The 21,554-nt window shown below is 39.7% G+C and overlaps 1 protein-coding gene across 1 annotated transcript in view; it reads right to left on the minus strand.

Moving 5' to 3' along the window:
* The window catches only part of aftpha (aftiphilin a), a 48,609-nt gene continuing 27,055 nt past the window's right edge, over window positions 1-21,554 (minus strand). Inside the window, exons 7-8 of the mRNA XM_048601003.1 lie at window positions 3,257-3,380; window positions 1-404 (exon numbers count right to left, since the gene is read on the minus strand). Of these exons, the coding sequence (XP_048456960.1) occupies window positions 266-404; window positions 3,257-3,380 (263 nt within the window). The 3' untranslated portion in view covers window positions 1-265. The remainder of the gene's footprint in view (window positions 405-3,256; window positions 3,381-21,554) is intronic.

Consider the following 21,554-nt stretch of genomic DNA (forward strand, 5'->3'; position numbering starts at 1 on the left):
CAGAAATTTATACAACCCAGCACAGCAAAAGAAAATTAATCTGCAAATAAAAACCATCCACCTGATATTTACAGATTCTTTTCTAATATAAACACTTAAATCACTTTGCTATAAATAAATAAACATCACTGTATTGTCTGTGGAACTCTCCAGAATCTGGCGAGCAACAAATCATCTGAGTGACTGATTAGTTTCATTTTATTTCAAGAAAGCCAAAATTAGATTGATTTTAAAATGTTCAGAAAATAAAACTGGGATCCTTGGCTCAGTCTGTGTGGGAGCTTACCAAAGGTGTTAATGTAGTTGGGAACATCAGCACTTTGGCATGCATGAATGACAAGTCTGGAAGGCTTGCTATCACTTTGGCTGCTTCCTTACTAAGAACTTCCTCCTTTTTTGGTTTCCTAAAGAAAAGAAATAATAGTTATTATAAATTCAAATTATTAATCAAAGGAGTACTTTAAAATGTTCATCATTGATTTTTATAAATCAGATTAAATTAAATGCATAAAGTCCAAAAGTCAAATATTCAAATAAACCAAGATCAGTGTAAAGTAACAAAAGCTTAACTCCCTCTAAAGGGCTTGAGATTACAAACTCACTGTGTTTACACATTTTCATGCCAAGACAATTCACATGACTGGATACAACACAATCTCTGAGAACCAACAACTTGGTCAGAGGGATGGATTTAAGGAACATCTTAAAAGGTGGAAGAGAGGGGTCGAGGGGGAGGCAGAGAGCGCGAGTGAGATTAACAATTCAGGCAGGTAAATTTACAGCAGCCAACAGTGCAGTGATTAAAATTGGATATGAACAATCAGGCAAAACGAGGGCAAAGTGGAGATCTGGGGTGAGGGAAGGAAGGACTTGAAACATGAGAATTTTAAAATCAAGCCACTGATGGACTGAGATTCACAGGTCAGCAAGGAGGGGGTGATTGGAGGAGAGAAGTTGGATAATCAGGAGGGGATGCAATGGTCTAGTGGCATTAATCCAGAAATTTAGATTATGTCTCAGGTCCAATTTCCAGCAGATAATGGAATTTAAATTCAATAAAAAAAATCTGGATTTAAGAATCTACCTAAGACCATGAAATCGCTGTCGACTGTCGAATAAAACCCCATCTGGCTCACTAATGTCCTTCAGGGAAGGACATTCACCATCCTCACCTGGTCTGACCTACATGCCACAACATTATAGAACATTATAGAACATTACAGCGCAGTACAGGCCCTTTGGCCCTCGATGTTGCACCGACCTGTGAAACCAATCTGAAGCCCATCTAACCTAAACTATTCCATTATCATCCATATGTTTATCCAATGACCATTTAAATGCCCTTAAAGTGGGTGAGTCTACTATTTTTGCAGGCAGGGCATTCCACGCCCTTACTACTCTCTGAGTAAAGAACCTACCTCTGACATCTGTCCTATATCTATCACCCCTCAATTTAAAGCTATGTCCCCTCATGCTAGGCATCACCATCCGAGGAAAAAGGCTCCCACTGTCCACCCTATCTAATCCTCTGATCATCTTGGTTGACTCTAAACTGCCCTCTGGGCAAATAGGGGCAGGCAATAAATGCTGGCCTAGCAGTGACACCCTCATTCTGTGAATGAATAAAAACAAAGAGCTAATTGGATGGGAAAGAGAAAGCTTTGCAATAACCAAAGTACAGATGGAAAGATATAGCTGAGGCAGAGGCAGGCACTGCTGCAAATACGCTTTCTTGCTGATGGGGAGGATACAGAGATCAAAATCTCAGCTCAGAGCCTGAATAGTTTGGCGTGGCCCCAGAAAGTGCCTGACGCAATGACAGAATTATTGGTCAGGAAACTGAGATTATGGCAAGTCAGGGATTGGGCTTCCTGCACTGAGTAACTGACCAAAGCCTGTTCCCCATCTACAAGGCACAAGTTGGGAGTCCAACGGAATGCTCCCCACTTGCCTGGATAGGTGCAGCCCCAACAACACCCAAGAAGCTCGACACCATCCAGGACAAAGCAGCCTGCTTGATGGGCACCACATCCACCCCTTCCACCACTGTCACCCAGTAACAGCAGTGTGCACCATCCACAAGATGCATTGCAGAAATTCACCAAGCTACCCATAATAGCACCTTCAAAACCCAACAACTCTACAATTTAGAAGGACAAGGGGCTGCAGATACATGGGAATACCACTACCCGCAAGTTTCTCTCCAAGCCACTTACCGTCCTGACTTGGAACTATGTCATGTTCTGCCACGGTAACTGGATCAAAATCCTGGAATTGCCTCCTAACAGCATTGGGGGATTATTACAGCATATGGATTCCTGCAGTTCAAGGCAGCAGCTCACCATCATTTTCTCAAGGAGTTCAGGATGGGTAGCAGACGCTGGCACAGCCAGCAATGCTCATGTGCCACGAATTAATCATAAAATGCAATAGTTTTGGTCTTTCACTTTGACATAGGAGGAAAGTTATATTCATCCACGGCTGGAAGCCTGAGCTATGGTGACATGTGAGCCTGGCAGAGGAAATGACAGCGCTGCATGTTACTGGCTTTCTGTGAAACCTGATGAAGGGGCAGTGTCATGGAAAAGAGAGGGGAAAGTACAGGAGGAGAATGGTGCAGTCAATTATGTTTACAGGTCAGTGAGAGTGAGTGTGCCAGGAACAAAGAGAAAGGATAGTGCACTGTGGTCACAATCACATCGCAGATTACCAGTGAGTTTTAATTGCAGTGATGAGTGAAATGAAATAAGCAGAAAAAGGACTGGAATGATACCAAACTGAAATAACAGGAGATGTGTTATAGAGTTCAGTGTCACAGTGAGAGACAAGACTATAGATAGAAAAGAGGGTGGAATAAACAGGTCCCATCTTCACAGCAGCTACAAATACTGGAAATTCAACTGTGTTAGAATTGTGGGAAAGATGATCCCACTGAAATCCGATATATTTGCTATGACAGCTATGCACTATGTCAACATGGAATTCACCTCAAAACAGTTACATTCAGACCTTGTTCAGCTATTCACAAAGAACACCTCCAGTTGGAAGAAAATAAACAGAAACACACTTGAGACACTTTCAAGTAGCAGTTTACTGTCAAGGTTCTATTTCTAGGTAACATCACAGATTGGGCACCTTAAACATTAATATTAAAGTATATTTCAATTTTTAATTAGATACCCAACTGTTGAGTACAATGCACCATTCAGGGTAAACCTACCTGCTAGATAGGATTTCAAACAATTCGATTCCTTACCTGGTGGATGTACTGGTCTTCTCTGCTGTCAACATAAGGCGAGCAAATGCATCAGTCATTCGATTTACTGTACCAGAGTCTTCCAGTTTACATGTGGTCAGTTCGTACAGTTCTGGGTCAACACCTGTAAGATACGGTGGAACAGGATCAGAGAACTTGTCCTGCAGCCAAATGGAGCTCAGCCACGCAGCTACCAATATAGCTCCAAGCCCAGGGTTCTGCCTTCTGTAAACATCTGAAATTTTTATATAATATCACCAAACTGCCAGCAAGTTTCAATCCGTATTGTGCAATCTCAGTGAAGTTTCCAAATCTCACAAAGAATTAACCAAGTCACCACTGAGGAGAGTTTAAAGTGGTGACATTTTATTGTGCATGACATAAAACAGATTCTCTGTAAAAGTGGCACATTTTTGCACAATTATATAGTGGAGACTGCTCAAAATTTAAAGGAAACTCAAAATTAAACAGTTTTCCCACATCTCACTACCCCATAAATTCCTCTTTAATAATAGTTACTGTAACCCGTTCTCAGGAAGGGTCACTGGACCCAAAACATTAACTCTGATTTTTTCTTCACAGATGCTGCCAGACCTGCTGAGCTTTTCCAGCAACTTCTGGTTTTTGTTCCAGTCATTGCAACTTGGTTGCTCCTAAAACCTGGCATTTTTAATACCTGGTACAACATTGACTAAATGATTTCAAATAGAGTCACTGAGTTGTACAGCACAGAAACAAGGCCCTTCACAACTATCTGACAGTTCAATGAGTTCTTCCTAGTTTGCAAATTTTTGATCCTGAGACTAGCAACAAAAAATGCAGACACTGGATAAATTTTACCTCTCAATGTGTTATGTGATTAATGGAAACTACAGAAAATTAAGATTATGGTTGCTAGCAGTAGCAAATTTATAATCTTGGAAAATGGGTCATCTAAGTTTAGAACAGTACACGGAAAGAATGTAAAGTGACAAACTAAGAAAATTAGAGTCACAGAGCAGCCAGGATTACAGACTAACTTGAAAAGTCAGGACATTCATGAGAAAATCAGGATATTCACGTGAAAAGTCTAACGGCTGTAGAAACATAAGAACTAGGAGGAGTGGGCCATTCAGCCCCTTAAGCCTGCTCCGCCATTTAATAAAGGTCATGGCTGACTTCATCTCGGTCTCAATTCCACTTTCCATAACCCTTCAACTCTGCTCCAATTTCGGAATATCCCAGCAACCCCCACACGCTGGGGGAGTGAATTCCACAGATCCACGACTCTTTGAGAAGTAACTGCTCTTCATCTTTGTTCTAAATATGCTTATTCTAAAACTGTGACCAATTGTTCTAGATTGCCCTGCAAACAAGGAAATGCTGAAAATCACAGCGAGTTAGGCAGCATCCATGGAGAGAAAGCTAACGGTTCAAGTCTAGATGACTCTTCAGAGCCCTGAATGAGACTCGAAACGTTAGCTTGCTCTGTCTCCATGGATGCTGCCTGATTCGCTGTGATCTCCAGCATTTGTTGTTTTCAGTACAGATTCCAGCATCTGCAGTAATTTGCTCCTATGTTCTAGATTGCTCTATGTGAAGAAACATCTTTCCTAGGTCTACTTTATCAATCTCCTTTTGGATCTTATATACTTCGATAATACCTCCTCTCATTCTTCTAATCTCTAGAGAATACAGGCTTAAACTGCTCAATCTCCCTTCATAAGGTAAACCCCTCACCTCTGGAATCAATCTAGTGAACCTTCTCTGAGCTGCCTCCAATACAATTACATTCCTTCTCAAGGGGCCAGAACTGTACACAATACTCTGGGTGTGGTCTCACTAATGCTTTGTGTGCTTCCAGCAACACTTTTACACTCTTTTCCTTTAGCAATAAATGCCAAAATTCCATCTGTCCTCCTTATTACCAGCTGTACCCGCATCCTCGTTTTCTGTGATTCATGCAGATGATACCCAGATCCCTCTGCGCGGAAGCACTCTCAAGCTTCTCTCCGTTGGGATAATAAATGGCAACAAACAGACCATAAGTGTTCAAATGAAACATTTCAAATCTCAGCTTATCTTGATTTGCAGAGGACACAGAATGAGAAAAGAAAATCTAAAAACAAATAAAGGCTGTAATGAATACCCAAGAAACAGAAACACAAAAATGCTTAGGTCCAAAGAATTCAATAAAGGAATAGTCTTACAAACAGGTCCAGGTAAGCCCATTCACTGAAATCTTGTGTCTTTTTATGTATAGAAAGCAAAGAAACAGCTCTGACCTTTCCAAACTACATGTTCAATGTGTTGTAAATCATTTGTCAAATCTATTTTCCTGGGAATTTGAGCACACACTTGCAAATGTATGAAACCATTCATTCGTTTTCATTAATCACAGTCTTGAATATCTCAAAGTCTACAACTTCTAATGCAGCAAATAATTTCACAATCTCAAGGTTACCAGTCTGCTTTCAACTTCATTAAACTAAAGTTTAACTAGATAAAAATGTGAACCTGACCCAAGAAAAAGATCATTTTGACGAAGCTTTAACCGAGAAACATAAGTAAGATGACAACCCCCAAAGTGGCAGAAATGCTCTTTGAAAATAGTCAAAATGCTACTGGAATACATGGACATGTCCACCATTTAAAACTCCAAACGGTAAAGTTTTTTTTAAAACATCTCAACAAATTGTGCAATCTGTGTTTCAGCAGACTCTCGACTCCTCAGTGAGCAGATGCATCAGCTGACGTTGTACAGAGCCAGACTAAGACCCAAAAGATCTTACTCCCAATATCCAACAACAAGCAAATTGATCCAAGACATGGTTCAGGCAGAAATACCTTTGTGTGGCCTTAAAGTGGAGGTATAATAAAAGGATAAGCTTCTACTTTTTACACGAGAGACAAAATTATCTAATTGTTTGTTTTGCCTTTGTGGCACACGCTTGTGAGTGTCTGTCATTAGTGGGGGCACAGTACAGTCTCTGCAAATGTAAACAGTTTGGGTGTCATGATATTTTGTTCCCCAACTGTTTCTCTGCCCTGCCACAGAAATATCCTACAGTACCGAGTAGGAGGAAGTTGATATAAAAGTATAATTATAATACATTTTTAACGTTTTTGTTCCCATGAGCCAGTTAACACGAGACCTAATATTAGCATTCAGCCACACAAATACCAGCAAAGATTATCTCTTATTGGAGATGGTCAATCAGCTCTTGGCATTCAATGGTGTTACCATCACTAATTTCCCACTATCAACATCCTGGAGATTACCACTGATCAGAAACAGAACTGGACCAGCCACGTAAACATGGTGGCTACGTGAGCAGGTCAGAGGGTAGGAATTGCGCGGTGAGTAACTCACCTCCTGACTCCCCAAAGCCTGCCCACCACGTACAAGGCACAAGTCATGAGCGTGATAGAATACTCCCTTCTTGCCAGGATGCGTGAAACTCTGACAACACTCATGAAGCTGGATATCGACCAGGACAAAGCAGCCCACTTGACTGGCACATCCACAGACATCCACTCCCTCCACCACCGATGCTTAGTAGCAGCAGTGTGTACCATCTACAAGATGCACTGAATATTTCATTAAAGGTTCCTTAGACAGTACCTTTGAAACCAATGATCACTTCCATCTGGAAGGACAAGGACAACTGGTACATGGGAGTACCATCCTCTGCGAGTTCCCCTCCTGGCCACTTGCCATCCTGACTTGGAAATATATTACTGTTCCTTCAACGTCTCGGTCAAAATCCTTGGACTCTCTGCCTCACAGCTTTGTGGGTGTCCCCATACCAAATGGATTGTAACACTTCAGGAAGCAGATCATCACCACCTTCTCAAGGGATGGGTAATAAATGTTGGCCTAGCCAGCAGTGCACATACCCATGAATGAAAACAAAACTAATATGTCTGAGTAAGATGTAAAGTAGTGGACAGTGGCATATTATCACTGATCCCCATCCTATCTCATTTTAAACTCACCTGGTTGAAGTTACCCCTGGCAAAAGGTCAAACATCAGCTTATTGACTTGGCAATGTGATGCTTCCTATGGCATCTTGAAAGGAATAGGTATCAACGTCTGACTGAATGACCAAGCCAAGTCAGAAACTGCAACTGTACACTGTTGCTCCTCTCTCAAGAGATACAGTATTCAGAATAAAGAACAGTGGTCACTGTAAAGCTCCATGGCTGCTCACTAGGTAAATACAGGGCATTCATTTCAATGCAGGTCTAAAAACAGCTGTGCTACAAAAACAGTTAAAGAATTAAGCCAAGTAAAAGGGCAGGAAAACCCAAAACCAACAAAGCAGAGGTAGAACATCAAGATCAACTCCAAACTGTAGAATTTCTAGATTATAGCAAAAACTGAAAGATAAATTTGTCTCGACATCCAACATCAAAAGGTCAGGTATTGTAAGTTACACTGAATTGGAAAGAACTGTTAAAGTTGAGTCAAGTTCAGGCAGAATGAGCTTAAAATCAGCTCCTCCAAAAGCTTGCACTTGTTCCTAGTTAGCTGCATGGGTACATCATATGTACCTGCCCTACAGCATGCAATACAGAGGGTAGTCTGCAGGTTGTTTTAATTTCACCCCTTACAAATGTTTAGAAATGTTCTCAAATATTTCAGCAGCTATTCATATTTAGACTTCCTCTTTGAAGTGCTAGGCAATTAACATTTCTAGATAGGCAGCAGTGAACAACGGTAGTCCGCATCTAATCAAAATGACACTTTTCAATTACAGGAAAACAACTGGCTCGAGGGAATTTTTTGAGACTGTATTCACAGAATGTGGAATTGTTGTATTTAATTGCCCATCCTAATTACCCTGGAGTTGTAATACAGCTTAGGTATTTGGAAATAATTTGAGAGCAGTGAAGAACATATTGGTGTGGGTCTGGAACCTCTGTCCTAAATAACTGATGGGACGGTCACAATCAGAGTATCTACCCTTTCAGAATATTGAAAGTTTCAATGTTCATTCAGCCTATCACAGGATAGCCCTTTCAACTCTAGGGCCAACCTAGTGAACCTTCACTGTACTGTCTCTAATGCAAGCATATCCTTCCTTAAACATGGCGACAGAAACTGAACGCAGTATTCTCAAGGTGTGGTCTCATCATACCCTGCACATTTGTAGCAAGGCTTCTTTACTCTTATATTCCAAACCCCTTGCAATAAAGAGCAACATGCCATTGCTTTCTTAACTGTACCTGTTTATTAGCTTTATTTTTCTTCTAAGGTACATCTGAGTCTCTGAACATCTAATCCATCCCAATAGGAAAGCAACTATTTTATTTCGCTGGATACAATAACAGTTCAGAAAGTTAATAAATTAACTAAAGAAAGAAACAGCAGAGAAAATTCTGAAACTAATACTGGATGATAATCAGCTGAAAAGTGGATTGAGGAAGCTGATCAGCCTCAATCATATTAACTAGTGGAGCAGGCACAGAGGGGTCATATGGCTTCTTCCTACTCCCAATCTGAAGGGCTTGCATTGGTGCTATGGCAAAAATCACTGCATATTCAACATAATCCAAGCATCTTGTTTGTAAACTCCATATGAAGCATAGGTTCCAAGATCATTTGTTGTATTCAAAGCAGAACAGACACAAATAGCAGTTCCTAATTCTGGGAGTGGAGAGAAAGATAGGCTGCCCTTTCATATAGTCGAGTTTGTGTGGCTAGCCCTCAGATACTTTAGCACCTGTATCAGCAGTCAGGCTACAGAATGAATTATTCTTTAAATGGAAGCACGTAGGTCCGTGTCTCGTGTTTTAAACCTAAATAAAGGCAATCGTGAGTGTATGAAGATAGATGTGGCTATAGTGAACTGGAAAGCCAGGTTAAAAGATAGGACAACAGATGTGCAATGGAAGACTTTGAAGGAGACATTAATTACTTTCAGTAAAGATTTATCCCAATTAAAATGCAAGAGGATCCATGGCTAAGAATATGTGATCGAAAGAAACACTGTATATATCTCTAAAGATTAATGGTGGGTGAGAGAAATAGACAGACTAAGCGACCAAAGGATGACTAAAAAGACAGTAAAGAGGCATAAAGCAGAGTGCGAAAGCAAACAAGTACTTAAGATATTAAGAGCTCCCACATGTATTTGAATGGGAAAACAGTAACTAAAGATTGTCACAATCTTCTGCACAGTTAGCTGGGGAATTGATAATGGAAAACAAAGGGCTGAGATTGTAAACTGGTATTTTGCATTTGTCCTCAATACAGACTTAGAAAACTTCAAGGATAATTGAAAATCAGGAGACAACAGGGAGAGATGAACTGAAAACAATCACTATCACCAGGGAAAAGGTGCTAGGAAAACTACTGGACTTAGATGAGGACAAGTCTCCAGGACCAGATGGCTAGCATCCTAGTGTCTTAAAAAGAAGTGGCAGCACAGATAGTAAGTATATTGCTTTTAATCTTTGAAAATTCCTTAGATCCTGGAATGGTTCTAGCAGATTGGAAAATAGCAAATATAACAAGGGCAGCCTATCTTTCTCTCCACTCCCAGAATTATTCAAGAAAGGAGGGAGACAGAAAACAGAAAACTAAAAGTCAGTTAGCTTAGCACTATCATAAGTACGAGAATCCATTGTTGAGGTTACAAGCAGGATATTCAAAATCACCATGTGATCAGAATCAACATGATTGTGTGCAATAGAAAACAGGTTTATCTAAACCGATTAGAGTTTTTTTTGACAAAGTAACATCCAGAAGAAGAGGGAAACTAGTATATGTGGTGTACTTGGATTTCCAGAAAGTGTTTCAAAAGAAATCAGATCAAAGGTTTTGCATTGGATAAAAGCACATGGTGCACAGCATATCGTTTTTGTGTTTATTAGTTTGTTGGATTATGGATATCGCTGGTTAGACTAGGGACTGGCAGCTGAGTCTTTAAATTTATTCAGGGGTAAGCTAAACAGATTTTTGATAGACAAGAAAGTTCAGGGTTATGAAGGACCGACAGGAAAGGTGGAGATGATACCACAACCAGATCAGCCATTTCTTACTGAATGGCCAAATGGCCTACTCCTGCTCCCAAGTCCTATGTTCCTATTTTCTTGAGCTAAGGAAAAAGCTAAACTAATTCAGCTGTTAAGCAATAGTATAATGCTATTTTGTAATGGGAAAATGTAATTAATCACAATTTTAAAAGATGTTATTTATCTTTTATTGTGCAGTAGTCATTTTTCAGCAAGTGACTAGGATGATAGTGCTAGTTTCAATCACAATGCATTTAACTTCCTTGTATGGGTTATATTTCAGTGACTTATCCAAAATGCTGTCTTTACAATGATTCACGATTTACTTTCTTATTATGAATAATGTTTAAAGAAAAACAGACAGCATCAGCCAATTGTTTTTTGCAACAGTTGATATTGATAGTGAGTTGTATCTTGAATTACCATCCTGCTTTTGAAACAGGAAAATCTTTCAGCAACATCTTAACAATGGATTTACTTCAATGCCACGTTTTAATAATTTCTCATGGAAAAATTGGCAAAATAAAATCAGAAAACTTCAAGAAACCATGGGCAAGGCTGATAACATCTGAAATAAAAAAAAATTATGGGATTTTCTCCTTCCCTATTATTTTTGTACCTAGGCTGGAACAAACTAGACAACTCGCTAGAGTTGTGTTTTAATATTTAACTGCTGGTATGGCTCAAGAAAAGGAGAATCATTAGCAGGATTATCAGCAGACTTTACAGTACCCTGGAAGAAGCTCAAAGTCTGAGAATTAGCATGAGGACGTTACTGAATCCCTGGCCTGCTATGTTGTATAGTAGGCATGGGATAGGTGACTGAAATGGATTTACAATTAGTATCTACAGCATCCCTAGATAAGATTAAATATAGACATGACTCTTTTCAAACTAAAGTAGACATGTTTTTGGATGGCTAATAGTGAACATTTGTTTCATGTTTCAGTAGGAACTGGGATCTGATTGAAACAGAATGCAAAATGTGTTTCAGAATCAGTTTGAGGCCCCACTCCCAGCACAATACACAGCAAGATAGTAACAATGATAGTTTGGGGAATGTTGGCTTTGCCATCCATTAACGTCCAGAGGGAGAAAATAAAATTAAGCAACAATCAACTTTAAAGTACCAAGCTAGTCCCAATCACTCGATATTTTGTAACTGTAATAGAAAAATCTTTGCGTCCTCACTGTCCACTGGAGTAGTGCCAGAAGATTGCAGGATGGCAAATGTCATTCCCTTGTTCAGGAAAGGGAATAGGGATAATCCTGGGAATTACAGACCGGTCAGTCTTACTTACAGTGGTGGGCAAATTATTGGACAGGATTCTGAGAGATAGTATTTATGATTATTTGGAAAAGCACAGTTTGATTAGAAATAGTCAGCATGGCTTTGAGGGGGGCAGGTCGTGCTTCGCAAGCCTTTTTGAATTCTTTGAGGATGTGACAAAACACATCGATGAAGGTAGAGCAGTGGATGTGGTGTATATGGATTTTAGCAAGGGCATTTGATAAGGTTCCACACAGTAGACTCATTCAGAAAGTAATGAGGCATGGGATTCAGGGAAATTTGGCTGTCTGGATACAAGACTGGCTGTCCAATAGAATACAGAGGGTGGTACTAGATGGAAAGTATTCAGCCTGGAGCTCGGTGACCAGTGGTGTTCTGCAGGGATCTGTTCTGGGACCTCTACTCTTTGTGATCTTTATAAATGACCTGGATGAGGTAGTGGAAGGGTGGGTTAGTAAGTTTGCCAATGACACAAAGGTTGGTGGAATTGTGAACAGTGTGGAGAGCTGTGGTAGGTTGCAACGGGACATTGACAAGATGCAGAGCTGGGCAAAGAACTGGCAGATGGAATTCAACCCGGAAAAGCATGAAGTGATTCATTTTGGAAGGTCGAATTTGAATGCAGAATACAGGGTTAATGGCACGATTCTCAGCAGTGTGGAGGAACAGAGGGATCTTGGGGTCCACGTCCATAGGTCCCTCAAAGTTGCGACCCAAGTTGATAGGGTTGTAAAGAAGGCGTATGGTGTGTTAGCTTTCATTGGCAGGGGAATTGAGTTTAAGAGCCGTGAGGTTATTCTGCAGTTCTATAAAACCCTGGTTAGACCACACTTGGAATATTGTGTTCAGTTCTGGTCACCTCATTACAGGAAAGATATGGAAGCTTCAGAGAGGGTGCAGAGGAGATTTACCAGGATGCTGCCTGGACTGGAAGACAGGTCTTATGAGGAAAGGTTGAGGGAGCTAGGGCTTTTTTCATTGGAGCAAAGGAGGATGAGAGGTGACTTGATAGAGGTTTACAAGATGATGACAGGCATAGATAGAATAGATAGAGACTTTTTCCCAGGGCGGAAATGACTATTATGACGGGGCATAATTTTAAGGTGATTGGAGGAAGGTATAGGGGAAATGTCAGAGGTAGGTTCTTTACACAGAGAATGGTGGGTGTATGGAATGCACTGCCAGCAGTGGTAGTGGAGTCAGATACTTTAGAGACTTTTAAACAACTCTTGGATAGGCACATGAAGGATAGTAAAGTGTAGGGTATACAGGGTAGATTGACCTTAGCAGGATATTAGATCGGCACAACATCGTGGGCCGAAGGGCCTGTACTGTGCCGTACTGTTCTATGTTCTATGTTCTAGTAAGATTGAACATTCAATGAAGGCTTCTATTCACCTGATGCATCTGTTACATTTTTTGGAAAAATAACTTCAAGCCAGCAGACATTATATATTAAGAAGCCAATTAAGTAAAAGACAGTGAGCTAGATATAAACTTTTATGGATTTTTTTCTCCATTTTATATTTGATTTTCACTAGAATGAAGCAGAATAGGAAAAGGTTTTCCATTCTCAAACCAGTTTCTTCCACTCAGGCTAAGAGCAGCTACTAGTATAAGTATACACACAGAGACAGATGATTCCCTCCGCAATATTTAGTGATAATAGAACAAACTCCTTAAAAAGGAGATAGTGATTCAAGATCCTGAAGATTTATTTTACAAAGGCACCAGGTTATGTGGCAATGACAGGGCAGATAGACCTTCTATTCAATCCAGGCCACTGGCGAATTGGTTGATTCAACAAATCATGGTAGTGGGTCATTCCAGTTAATCTTCATACAGTGCGGGGGAAAATGAGGCCTAAATACACAGACAGTTGCTGTGGCTGAATGCTACTTGCTTCAGGTATACAGGAGGCCAAAATGCTCCCTGTGTGTCAAGTCTACAGTACTCACTCACACTGTGCTTGCACAGTGATAACATGAGAGTGAGTTGGTTCACTGGAATTACACGATTTAATTTGCATTAATGTTCCTGTAAACAAAGTACAAAAACCAGAAATAAAGACAAAAAACTCATAAAACAAATATTTATATATGGAAAACTAATTAATGATTCTGCTTTTTTAAGCTAATCAACTATGTTGACTTTTGTTTTTCAAATACTGATATTAACTTCAGAAAATGTGATGGGTCTATTTGAGATCATAGAATGATTGTACATCATAAGAAGTGGCCAGTTTGTCATGACTATGCTGGCTCTCGGCAAAAGCAATTCAGCTTGATTTCTAAAAGGAGTGTACGTTGAATTTTAAGAACACAAACCCTGCTGAGCCAGCGGCACTGCCCATTACTTTGGAGCATCTGAATGCAATTTCACCACTTGATATGGAACTCTCAAATCTCCCTCTTGCAGATGTTTACAGAATATTATGATCACCAATTAGAGATGTAACAAAGCTTTCAAGAGATTTTTTTTCCCCATTCTATACTATTTCAAAGCTGAAACCCTCAGTTTCCAAACTCCCATCCTTAATTAGGACTGATCCAGTATTTACCACTCCCCAAGATAATTTCTTCAACACTAATAAGCATGCTCCCCACCTTCAATTCTCTAAAGTTAATCATCTCAGATTAGGAACGATTCACTGACGTTTGGAAACTTACTGTTTTGGAACAATGAAACAACCTTAAGATCCTGCTTTGTTACAGCCCTAAAGAGGTGACAAACCATCACAGTGAATTAAATGCTGCAAGCTAAGCACGAGAGCACAGCACAAGCAGTTCTTTCCTTAGAAGTACAGTCCACATCACTTGAAATGTTTTAAGGGGATGGTTCTTTCTATCAGCGAAGAAGTGAGAAACATCTACCCTTTGCATTTTAATGACAAGGTTGCACTATTGCACTTACTCATTAGTTCACAACTCAGATGCACTGTACATATTAAAACAGCTTTAGCAAGATAACATTCACTTCAATAGCTTTCTAATTCTGAAATTTTCCAAATGTGAGGTCATAATTAAACAAACGGGAAGATAAAGCACTAAAATAACAAGGTGCTATGTAAATGCAGCAAGCTCACCTCTCTTTTGACAGACTTAAGCAAGACAATGTTGAAGTTCAATAAAATATGAATTGATTTTCTTATCATTCGAGCACACGTAATGCAAGTTAAGAATGGATGTTAATGAATGCTTGACAAAACAGAACTAAAATATTGCTCTCATGAATACTCTTAGTTCCAAAAGAAATTTACCTGTATTGGGCAAATGATTTTTAATGTTATTAACTCTGTTGTGTTGTACAGTTCATTACTTGTAGTAGAAAAATTGCATTTGTAAATTTAATGGACCTATTATAAGCAATGGGGACTGTATGTCTAAAGATAAGCGACCAGCACAAATGTTTTAAAAATAGAACCATTATATGCAAGCAGAACAACAAAAATTTCTAAGGTATAAAGAAATATGTGACACATGACTTCCCATGAAACTACTGCAGACTGAAATTCCCAAGATGCCAATTGGACAAAAAAATCATGTGTTAGATTTCTTTAAAGAAAATGGGTACAACATTGCTGCACACAGCATCTCAAAAGGTGAAGTGGTGTTGGGACAGGGAAAAACAAAATGTTTATCAGACAAAAGTTACAAAATATATTAAAAATTAAAAGGGATTGGATGCATCCCTAAGGAAATGGACAACACTTGAATGGAAAATGCTCATGTAGATTTCTCAAGAGTGGAGTGGAAAGAAATGCAAGAACATTTGTGCCACACAAGGGGCAGACTGAACATCTCCAACAAGACAGACTCTCACCATTGCTCCTTGATGTTCAACAATATGGTCCGAAACCACACGGCACCAGGATGTGGTCGAACAGGTTTATTTGAAAACACAAGCTTTCGTCAGGTGAAGTGAGAAAGAAGCAGAGAGAACACAGAATTTATAAGTAGATCAAAGGGTCACACAACTGATGAGGATGTATTCAGCAAACCTAAGACGCTGCTAAATCTTTAATCAGTTAGAAGATTTTAACTAATTAATATGTACACGTAAATGCCCAAATTTATTTAAAGTTACTGCCCTGAGAGAATTAAAAGTTTTATCAGTGTAAAGAAGAGGTGACATTTTAGGTCAGACAATGCATGTTAGGTGAGGCCTTGTTTAGAATCTGTTTGTGTTTTAGTTTGGAGTGAGACTGGTTTTATTTCTAAAGTAGGAATTTATAAAACACCACATTGACTGACTGTCTATAAACTGTGTGCTTTTTGAACAAAATAAATCTCTGCAAATACAAATTCACCCCATAGATTTACGTGTGAAAGAAAGAATGTGTGTGAGCGTATGTGTGTGCGCGAGAGAGAGTGTGCACGTGTAGGTGGTGGTGGTGGAGGAGAGGGAACCAATGTTCACAGCGAACAACCCAGCCTTCAGGGAAACATCGACCACAACACCGTACAACCCTGTCACAGCAACGTCTGCAAGACATGTCAGATCATTGACATGGACACTACCATCGGACTTGGGAACACCAACCACCACATGCATGGCAGATACTATTGTCACTCAGCCAATGTTGTCTCTCTCATACGCTGCAGACAAGGATGCCCTGAGGCATGGTATATTGGTGAAACTAAGCAGATGTTATGACAACGGATGAACAGACATCACACAATAATTGCCAAACAGGGACGTTCCCTCCCAGTGGAGAAGCACTTCAGCGGGTCAAGGACATTTGGCCTCTGATCTTTGGGTAAACACCCTCCAAGGCAGACTTTGGGATACACAACAACTCGAATCTGCCGTGCAGAGGCTGATAGCCAAGTTCGGTACCCATAAGGATGGCCTCAACCGGGATCTTGGGTTCATGTCACTCTACAGGTAACCCCACCCCACACCCTCTCTCACACACACACACAAAAATCTATGGGGTAAATCTGTATTTGCACATATACTCTATTTTGTTCAAAAAGCACACAATTTATTGACAGTCAATGTGGTGTTTTATAAATTCCTACTTTAGAAATAAAACCATTATGACTCCAAACTAAAACACAAATGGATTCTAAACAAAGCCTTACACCTAACATGCATTGTCTGATCTAAAATGTCACCTCTTCTTCACATTGACAAAACCTTTAGCTTTCTCAAGACAATGACTTGAAATAGATTTGGGGATTTGCATATATGTACTAATCAATTAAAACCTTCTAACCGATTAAAGATTTAGCAGCATCTTAGGTTTGTTTAATAGATCCTCACCAGTTATGTGACCCTTTGATCTTCTACTTATAAATTCTGTGTTCTCTGTGCTTGTTTCTCACTTCAACTGATGAAGGGGCTATGCTCCAAAAGCTTGTGTTTTCGAATAAGCCTGTTGGTCTACAACCTGGTATCGTGTGATTTTTGACCTTGTCTACCCCAGTCCAACACTGGCATCACCATGGCTTTCAACAATATGACAATTGCAGAATACCCCATTATCAACATTCGGGAGAGGGGGAAGGGGGTGGTTAACCATTGACCAGAAACTGAACTGGAACAGCCAAATACACACTGTGGATACAAGAGCTAGTCAAAGGCTAGGCATCCTGCAGCAAATAACTCACCTCCTAACTCCCCAAAGCCTGGCCACTATCCACAAGGCACAAGTCAGGAGTGAAATGGAATAATCCTCATTTGCCTGGGATGGGTGCAGCTCCAAAAACACTTAAGAAGCCTGACACCAGGACACCAGAAGCCAGGACAAAGCAGCCCACTTGGCAGGCACACCATCCAAAAACATTTAATCCCACCACCAGCAATGCTCAGAAGCAGCAGTGTGTACCATCTAGAAGATGCATTGCAGAAATTCAAGGAAGGATCCTTAGACATACCTGACAAACTCAAGACTATTACCACTGGAAGGACAAGGGCAGCAGAGACATGGGAACAGTGTCACAATATCGACTTGGAACTACATTGTTGTTCCTTCATTGGTGCTGGCTCAAACTGTGAAACTCCTTCCCTAATAGGATTTTGGGTCTACCTACAAGAAATTGACTGCAGCAGTTTAAGAAAGCAGCTCACTGCTACCTCCTCAAGCAACTACAGATGGGTAATAAATGCTGGCCCAGTCAGCAATGCCCATGACCCTGCATGAATTAAAAAGGAAAGTAGTTACAGACAACACATAGAAACTTCAGCCAAAACCAATATCTTGAAACAGTTATAAATGTAGTTAAGCTACTACAAAGAATCACCTGCACACCAAACACAAAAAGAACAGGCTATAGAAAGAGTTTTGTGGTCCTATAAATAACAGGAATGCACTGCAGCCCCATAAAGTCCAGTCACAAATGATGTGGTTAACCAAAAACAGGAGAAGGCTTCATCAGTATATCCACCTTCAACTTAACATGCGAGTAAAAAAAAGGATTAAAATGTTTCCAGGCATTTTAGAAAGACCAGCTTGCCGGCCCTACTTATGTTTCCCATGTAATCAGCTTCTTTTCTCACCCCACCACCCCATTCACTTCCATACAACAGAAAGGTGATCAGTGTAATGGACAACACAAAAGTTATCAGCCCAGGCACTGTACTGTAGACCTGAGCACTGGAGCTACTTAGCTACACTATTGCAGTACAGTTAGGAAACTGGGATCTACATGGACAACGTAAAAGATTGCCTATATCCTACACAAAAAATAACTAATTTGACTTGTGCCATGCACCCTTTCCCAAACATCAGTCAAGCAAATGAAAGGAGTCATTAACGTTTGTCATAAAGTGACACGTACCCATCAATGCTCAGTACAAGTGACACACAGGCACTTGGTTGCACATCCTGGCACAGACTTGATCTGAAAAAGTCATTGTCTCAATGTTAAGATAGCACTTAACACGATATATTGTAAAAGGAAATCCTGGCAAAGTTACTGAATGGGGTGTGTCAAAGGGAAACCCTCCAGTTATGGAATCACTTCGACACAAAGGAAGATGGCTGTGGTTATCAAAGACCAGTCATCACAATCACAGGACATCTCTGCAGGAGTTCCTTAGGTAAACAACCTGAATTCAAAATCCATCTTCAGCTACTTTATCAATGACATACCCATCATCATACTAGTAAAGCTGTTTATTAAAAATTCCAGTGTTCCACTCCAAACTTAACTCCCCTGATAATGAAGCAAATCATTTTGACCAAGAACGGGACTTGGAACAGTATCTAGGTTTGACTTAATACAGGATTGCTGTCTCTTATCAAGGTATTCAATCTTCAGTGCAAGTCCAGAAGCCTCACTTTTAACTAACAATAGCATCACCGCCAACCACAGCCTGAAATAAATCAGCAAGCTTACAAGAACAGGTGATAGTACTAGGACATGTACCATGAAGGCTCACCTCCTGACCACTTAAAACCACCCTTCCATTCACAGGAGTGAAGTGAAGAGAATGATGAAATACTCGGTACTCATTTGGAACAATTCAACAAGCACATCATCCAGGACAGAGTGGCTGCTTTAACTGTTGACCTTGCCAGTGTATGATATAACTCATTCTCTCTACCATTGGCGCACTGTGGCTGAAGTATGCAAGGTACTCAGCAGGAACTTGCCACGGGTACTTTGATAGCGACTTCCTCTCCAGGAATCTCTCTACCTCAAACACTAAGAAAGGCAAGAGCACTGAAACCATGAAACTAACACTGCCTCTCGAGGTTCCCTCCAGGTAACGCACAATCCCAACCTGGACAGGTATCCCTAATCCTTCAGTCATTTGATTGGTGCCCTGAAGTTCCTATTTAACACCACTGTAGTAGCATCACTATCATAGGAGCACCAGCAATTTATGGGGAAAGCCCACCATCATCAACTTCTCAGACAATTCGGGATATATAGGAGGAATAATCATCACTATCCCAATAAAAAAGCCAGAAATGTAAAAGGAAGCCAAGATCATCCAATTTCACTGGTCTCCTAAGAAATACATTGCTGGAGTGAATGGGCTTCAGCACGAGAATACTGGCACACACAAATAAAGACAAAAAGAGTTAAATGCCCGAAGTTAAGTATTAGGGATAGCAAGAACTGCAGATGCTGGAGTCAGAGACAATGCAGTATGGAACTGGAGGAACACAGCAGGCCAGGAAGCATCAGAGGAGCAGGAAAGTTGACGTTTCGAAACTGCCTGGCCTGCTGTGTTCCTCCTGCTCCACACATTATTATGTTGGTTGATTTCTGATTCGCTGTATTTTTAAAAAATTCAACTGTTGTAATAGGTGAAAGATTACATTGCTTTCAATAAGATAGATCTGATGCCAATCAGACAAACCTGGTTTTGTTCATGGGAAGAGAGTCATGTGATCACAGTGTTTGAAGCCTAACATGGTGCAGTTAAGACATTCTGCTGACCTGGGATTATGTCACTGTTGCTAGAGCTACTGTCATCCAAGGGTCCAAAGAAATCAAGGTTTAGAACAGTGGAACCTCCATTAGCTTGAAATTCAGTAACCATGTTGGTAAGCAGTCATACAGAGGTTTAGCCAGGGGAAAGGAATTGATGAACGATAGGGGGGCAAGACACAAACTTCAACATGCAGGTTACCATTACCACATACTATAAACATAAGCATTCAAACACTGAGGATTAATTATCCATGTTAGCTAGTCAACCAGTTCTATAATGAATATTAGTTACAATACATAGGTCATAAAGTGCACAAATGTTGCAGCTTAAAATCAATGAGGGAATGTACTTTCCTCAATGATGTAACTGACACAAAGAATTTTAATTTTAAATTGAGCCTGACAAACAAATCACAAGCACAAGGAATCAATCATGAAGTAAGCAGGAAGATTTGACTGGATTAGTTAATGGACACCAAAACAACACAGAGGATGACCCAAGCTTTCTTTCCATTTTTAGACAAGGAGTTTGTGGATAGGACTTTGATTTGACCCGCATGATTAAGTCTTGCAGCACTGCAGGAAGACCAATAAAATAATTCGCATTTTAACTTCAGCAATTTTCTAATTTATGATTTCATAGATCTACATGTTCAGTCACATAATACTTCAACGTTTATTAAATGCTAACTGCCATATATTTGGAAGTCAACAACCTATGAAATTCAGTATTCAACAAGTTTAAAAAAAGACTACACACATAGTACCGCCAACTCCACATGAGCTTCATTCTTAAAGTCAAGCCAAATGTTAGCAAGTTTTATATTTTATAACATACACACAAAGTAAAAGCTTAAGTTGCTTTTGATGTGTTAGATAGTATAACTCATATTAAGTACGATGCAACATTCAGAAGCAATCAATACCTTGGGCAAATTAGTGGTCTTATTCCATTTGTTACCACACACTTAATCTTTTTACTTAAGCAATTGTGCAATTAAAAAGAAATGTAGATAAAATGGGAGAGAGAAAATAGCCTGCAAGAGAGGTCTTCTTGCATGTTAACTTCAAAGTTTTTAGACCTTAATAAGTCTGACAATCAGAATAATTTACTATAACTTGCAATGAATTACAATGATAAAAATGTATCATTGAACTTGTGTTGGTTTGGTTATGTGATTTTTTTTTTTACATATATACACACACTTTAAAAATGCACTCTCTCTGGTTTACGCAGAATGTATTTTAAAAAATTACAAATAAATACATTACAGCTCCCCACATAAAAACTGCAAACATTTTCATGAGACTGCTAATGGGAAGTAAATGACAAATATTGATTTGGCAAACTATGTTTGTTATTTCAGTTATAAAATCAGCTGTTTTAGGTAATAAATTAAGTAGATTAATACTGCATAGTTTTGCATAATTGTTATGAGAGGGAAAGAATTGAAACTGTGAAAGCCAGGGTGCAATGTTAGCGTTCTAATGCTCAACACAAATATAAATACTGTATATGAGGGACTTTCATAATTCGCGAAACTAGGCTAAGAGAAACCAGATTTCCATAGTGAGAAAGAAATGGAAAGCAAAACAAACAAAAAAAATCAG

This window comes from Rhincodon typus, chromosome 9 (genome assembly GCF_021869965.1).
Source record: "Rhincodon typus isolate 14 chromosome 9, sRhiTyp1.1, whole genome shotgun sequence".
Lineage (NCBI taxonomy): Eukaryota > Metazoa > Chordata > Chondrichthyes > Orectolobiformes > Rhincodontidae > Rhincodon > Rhincodon typus.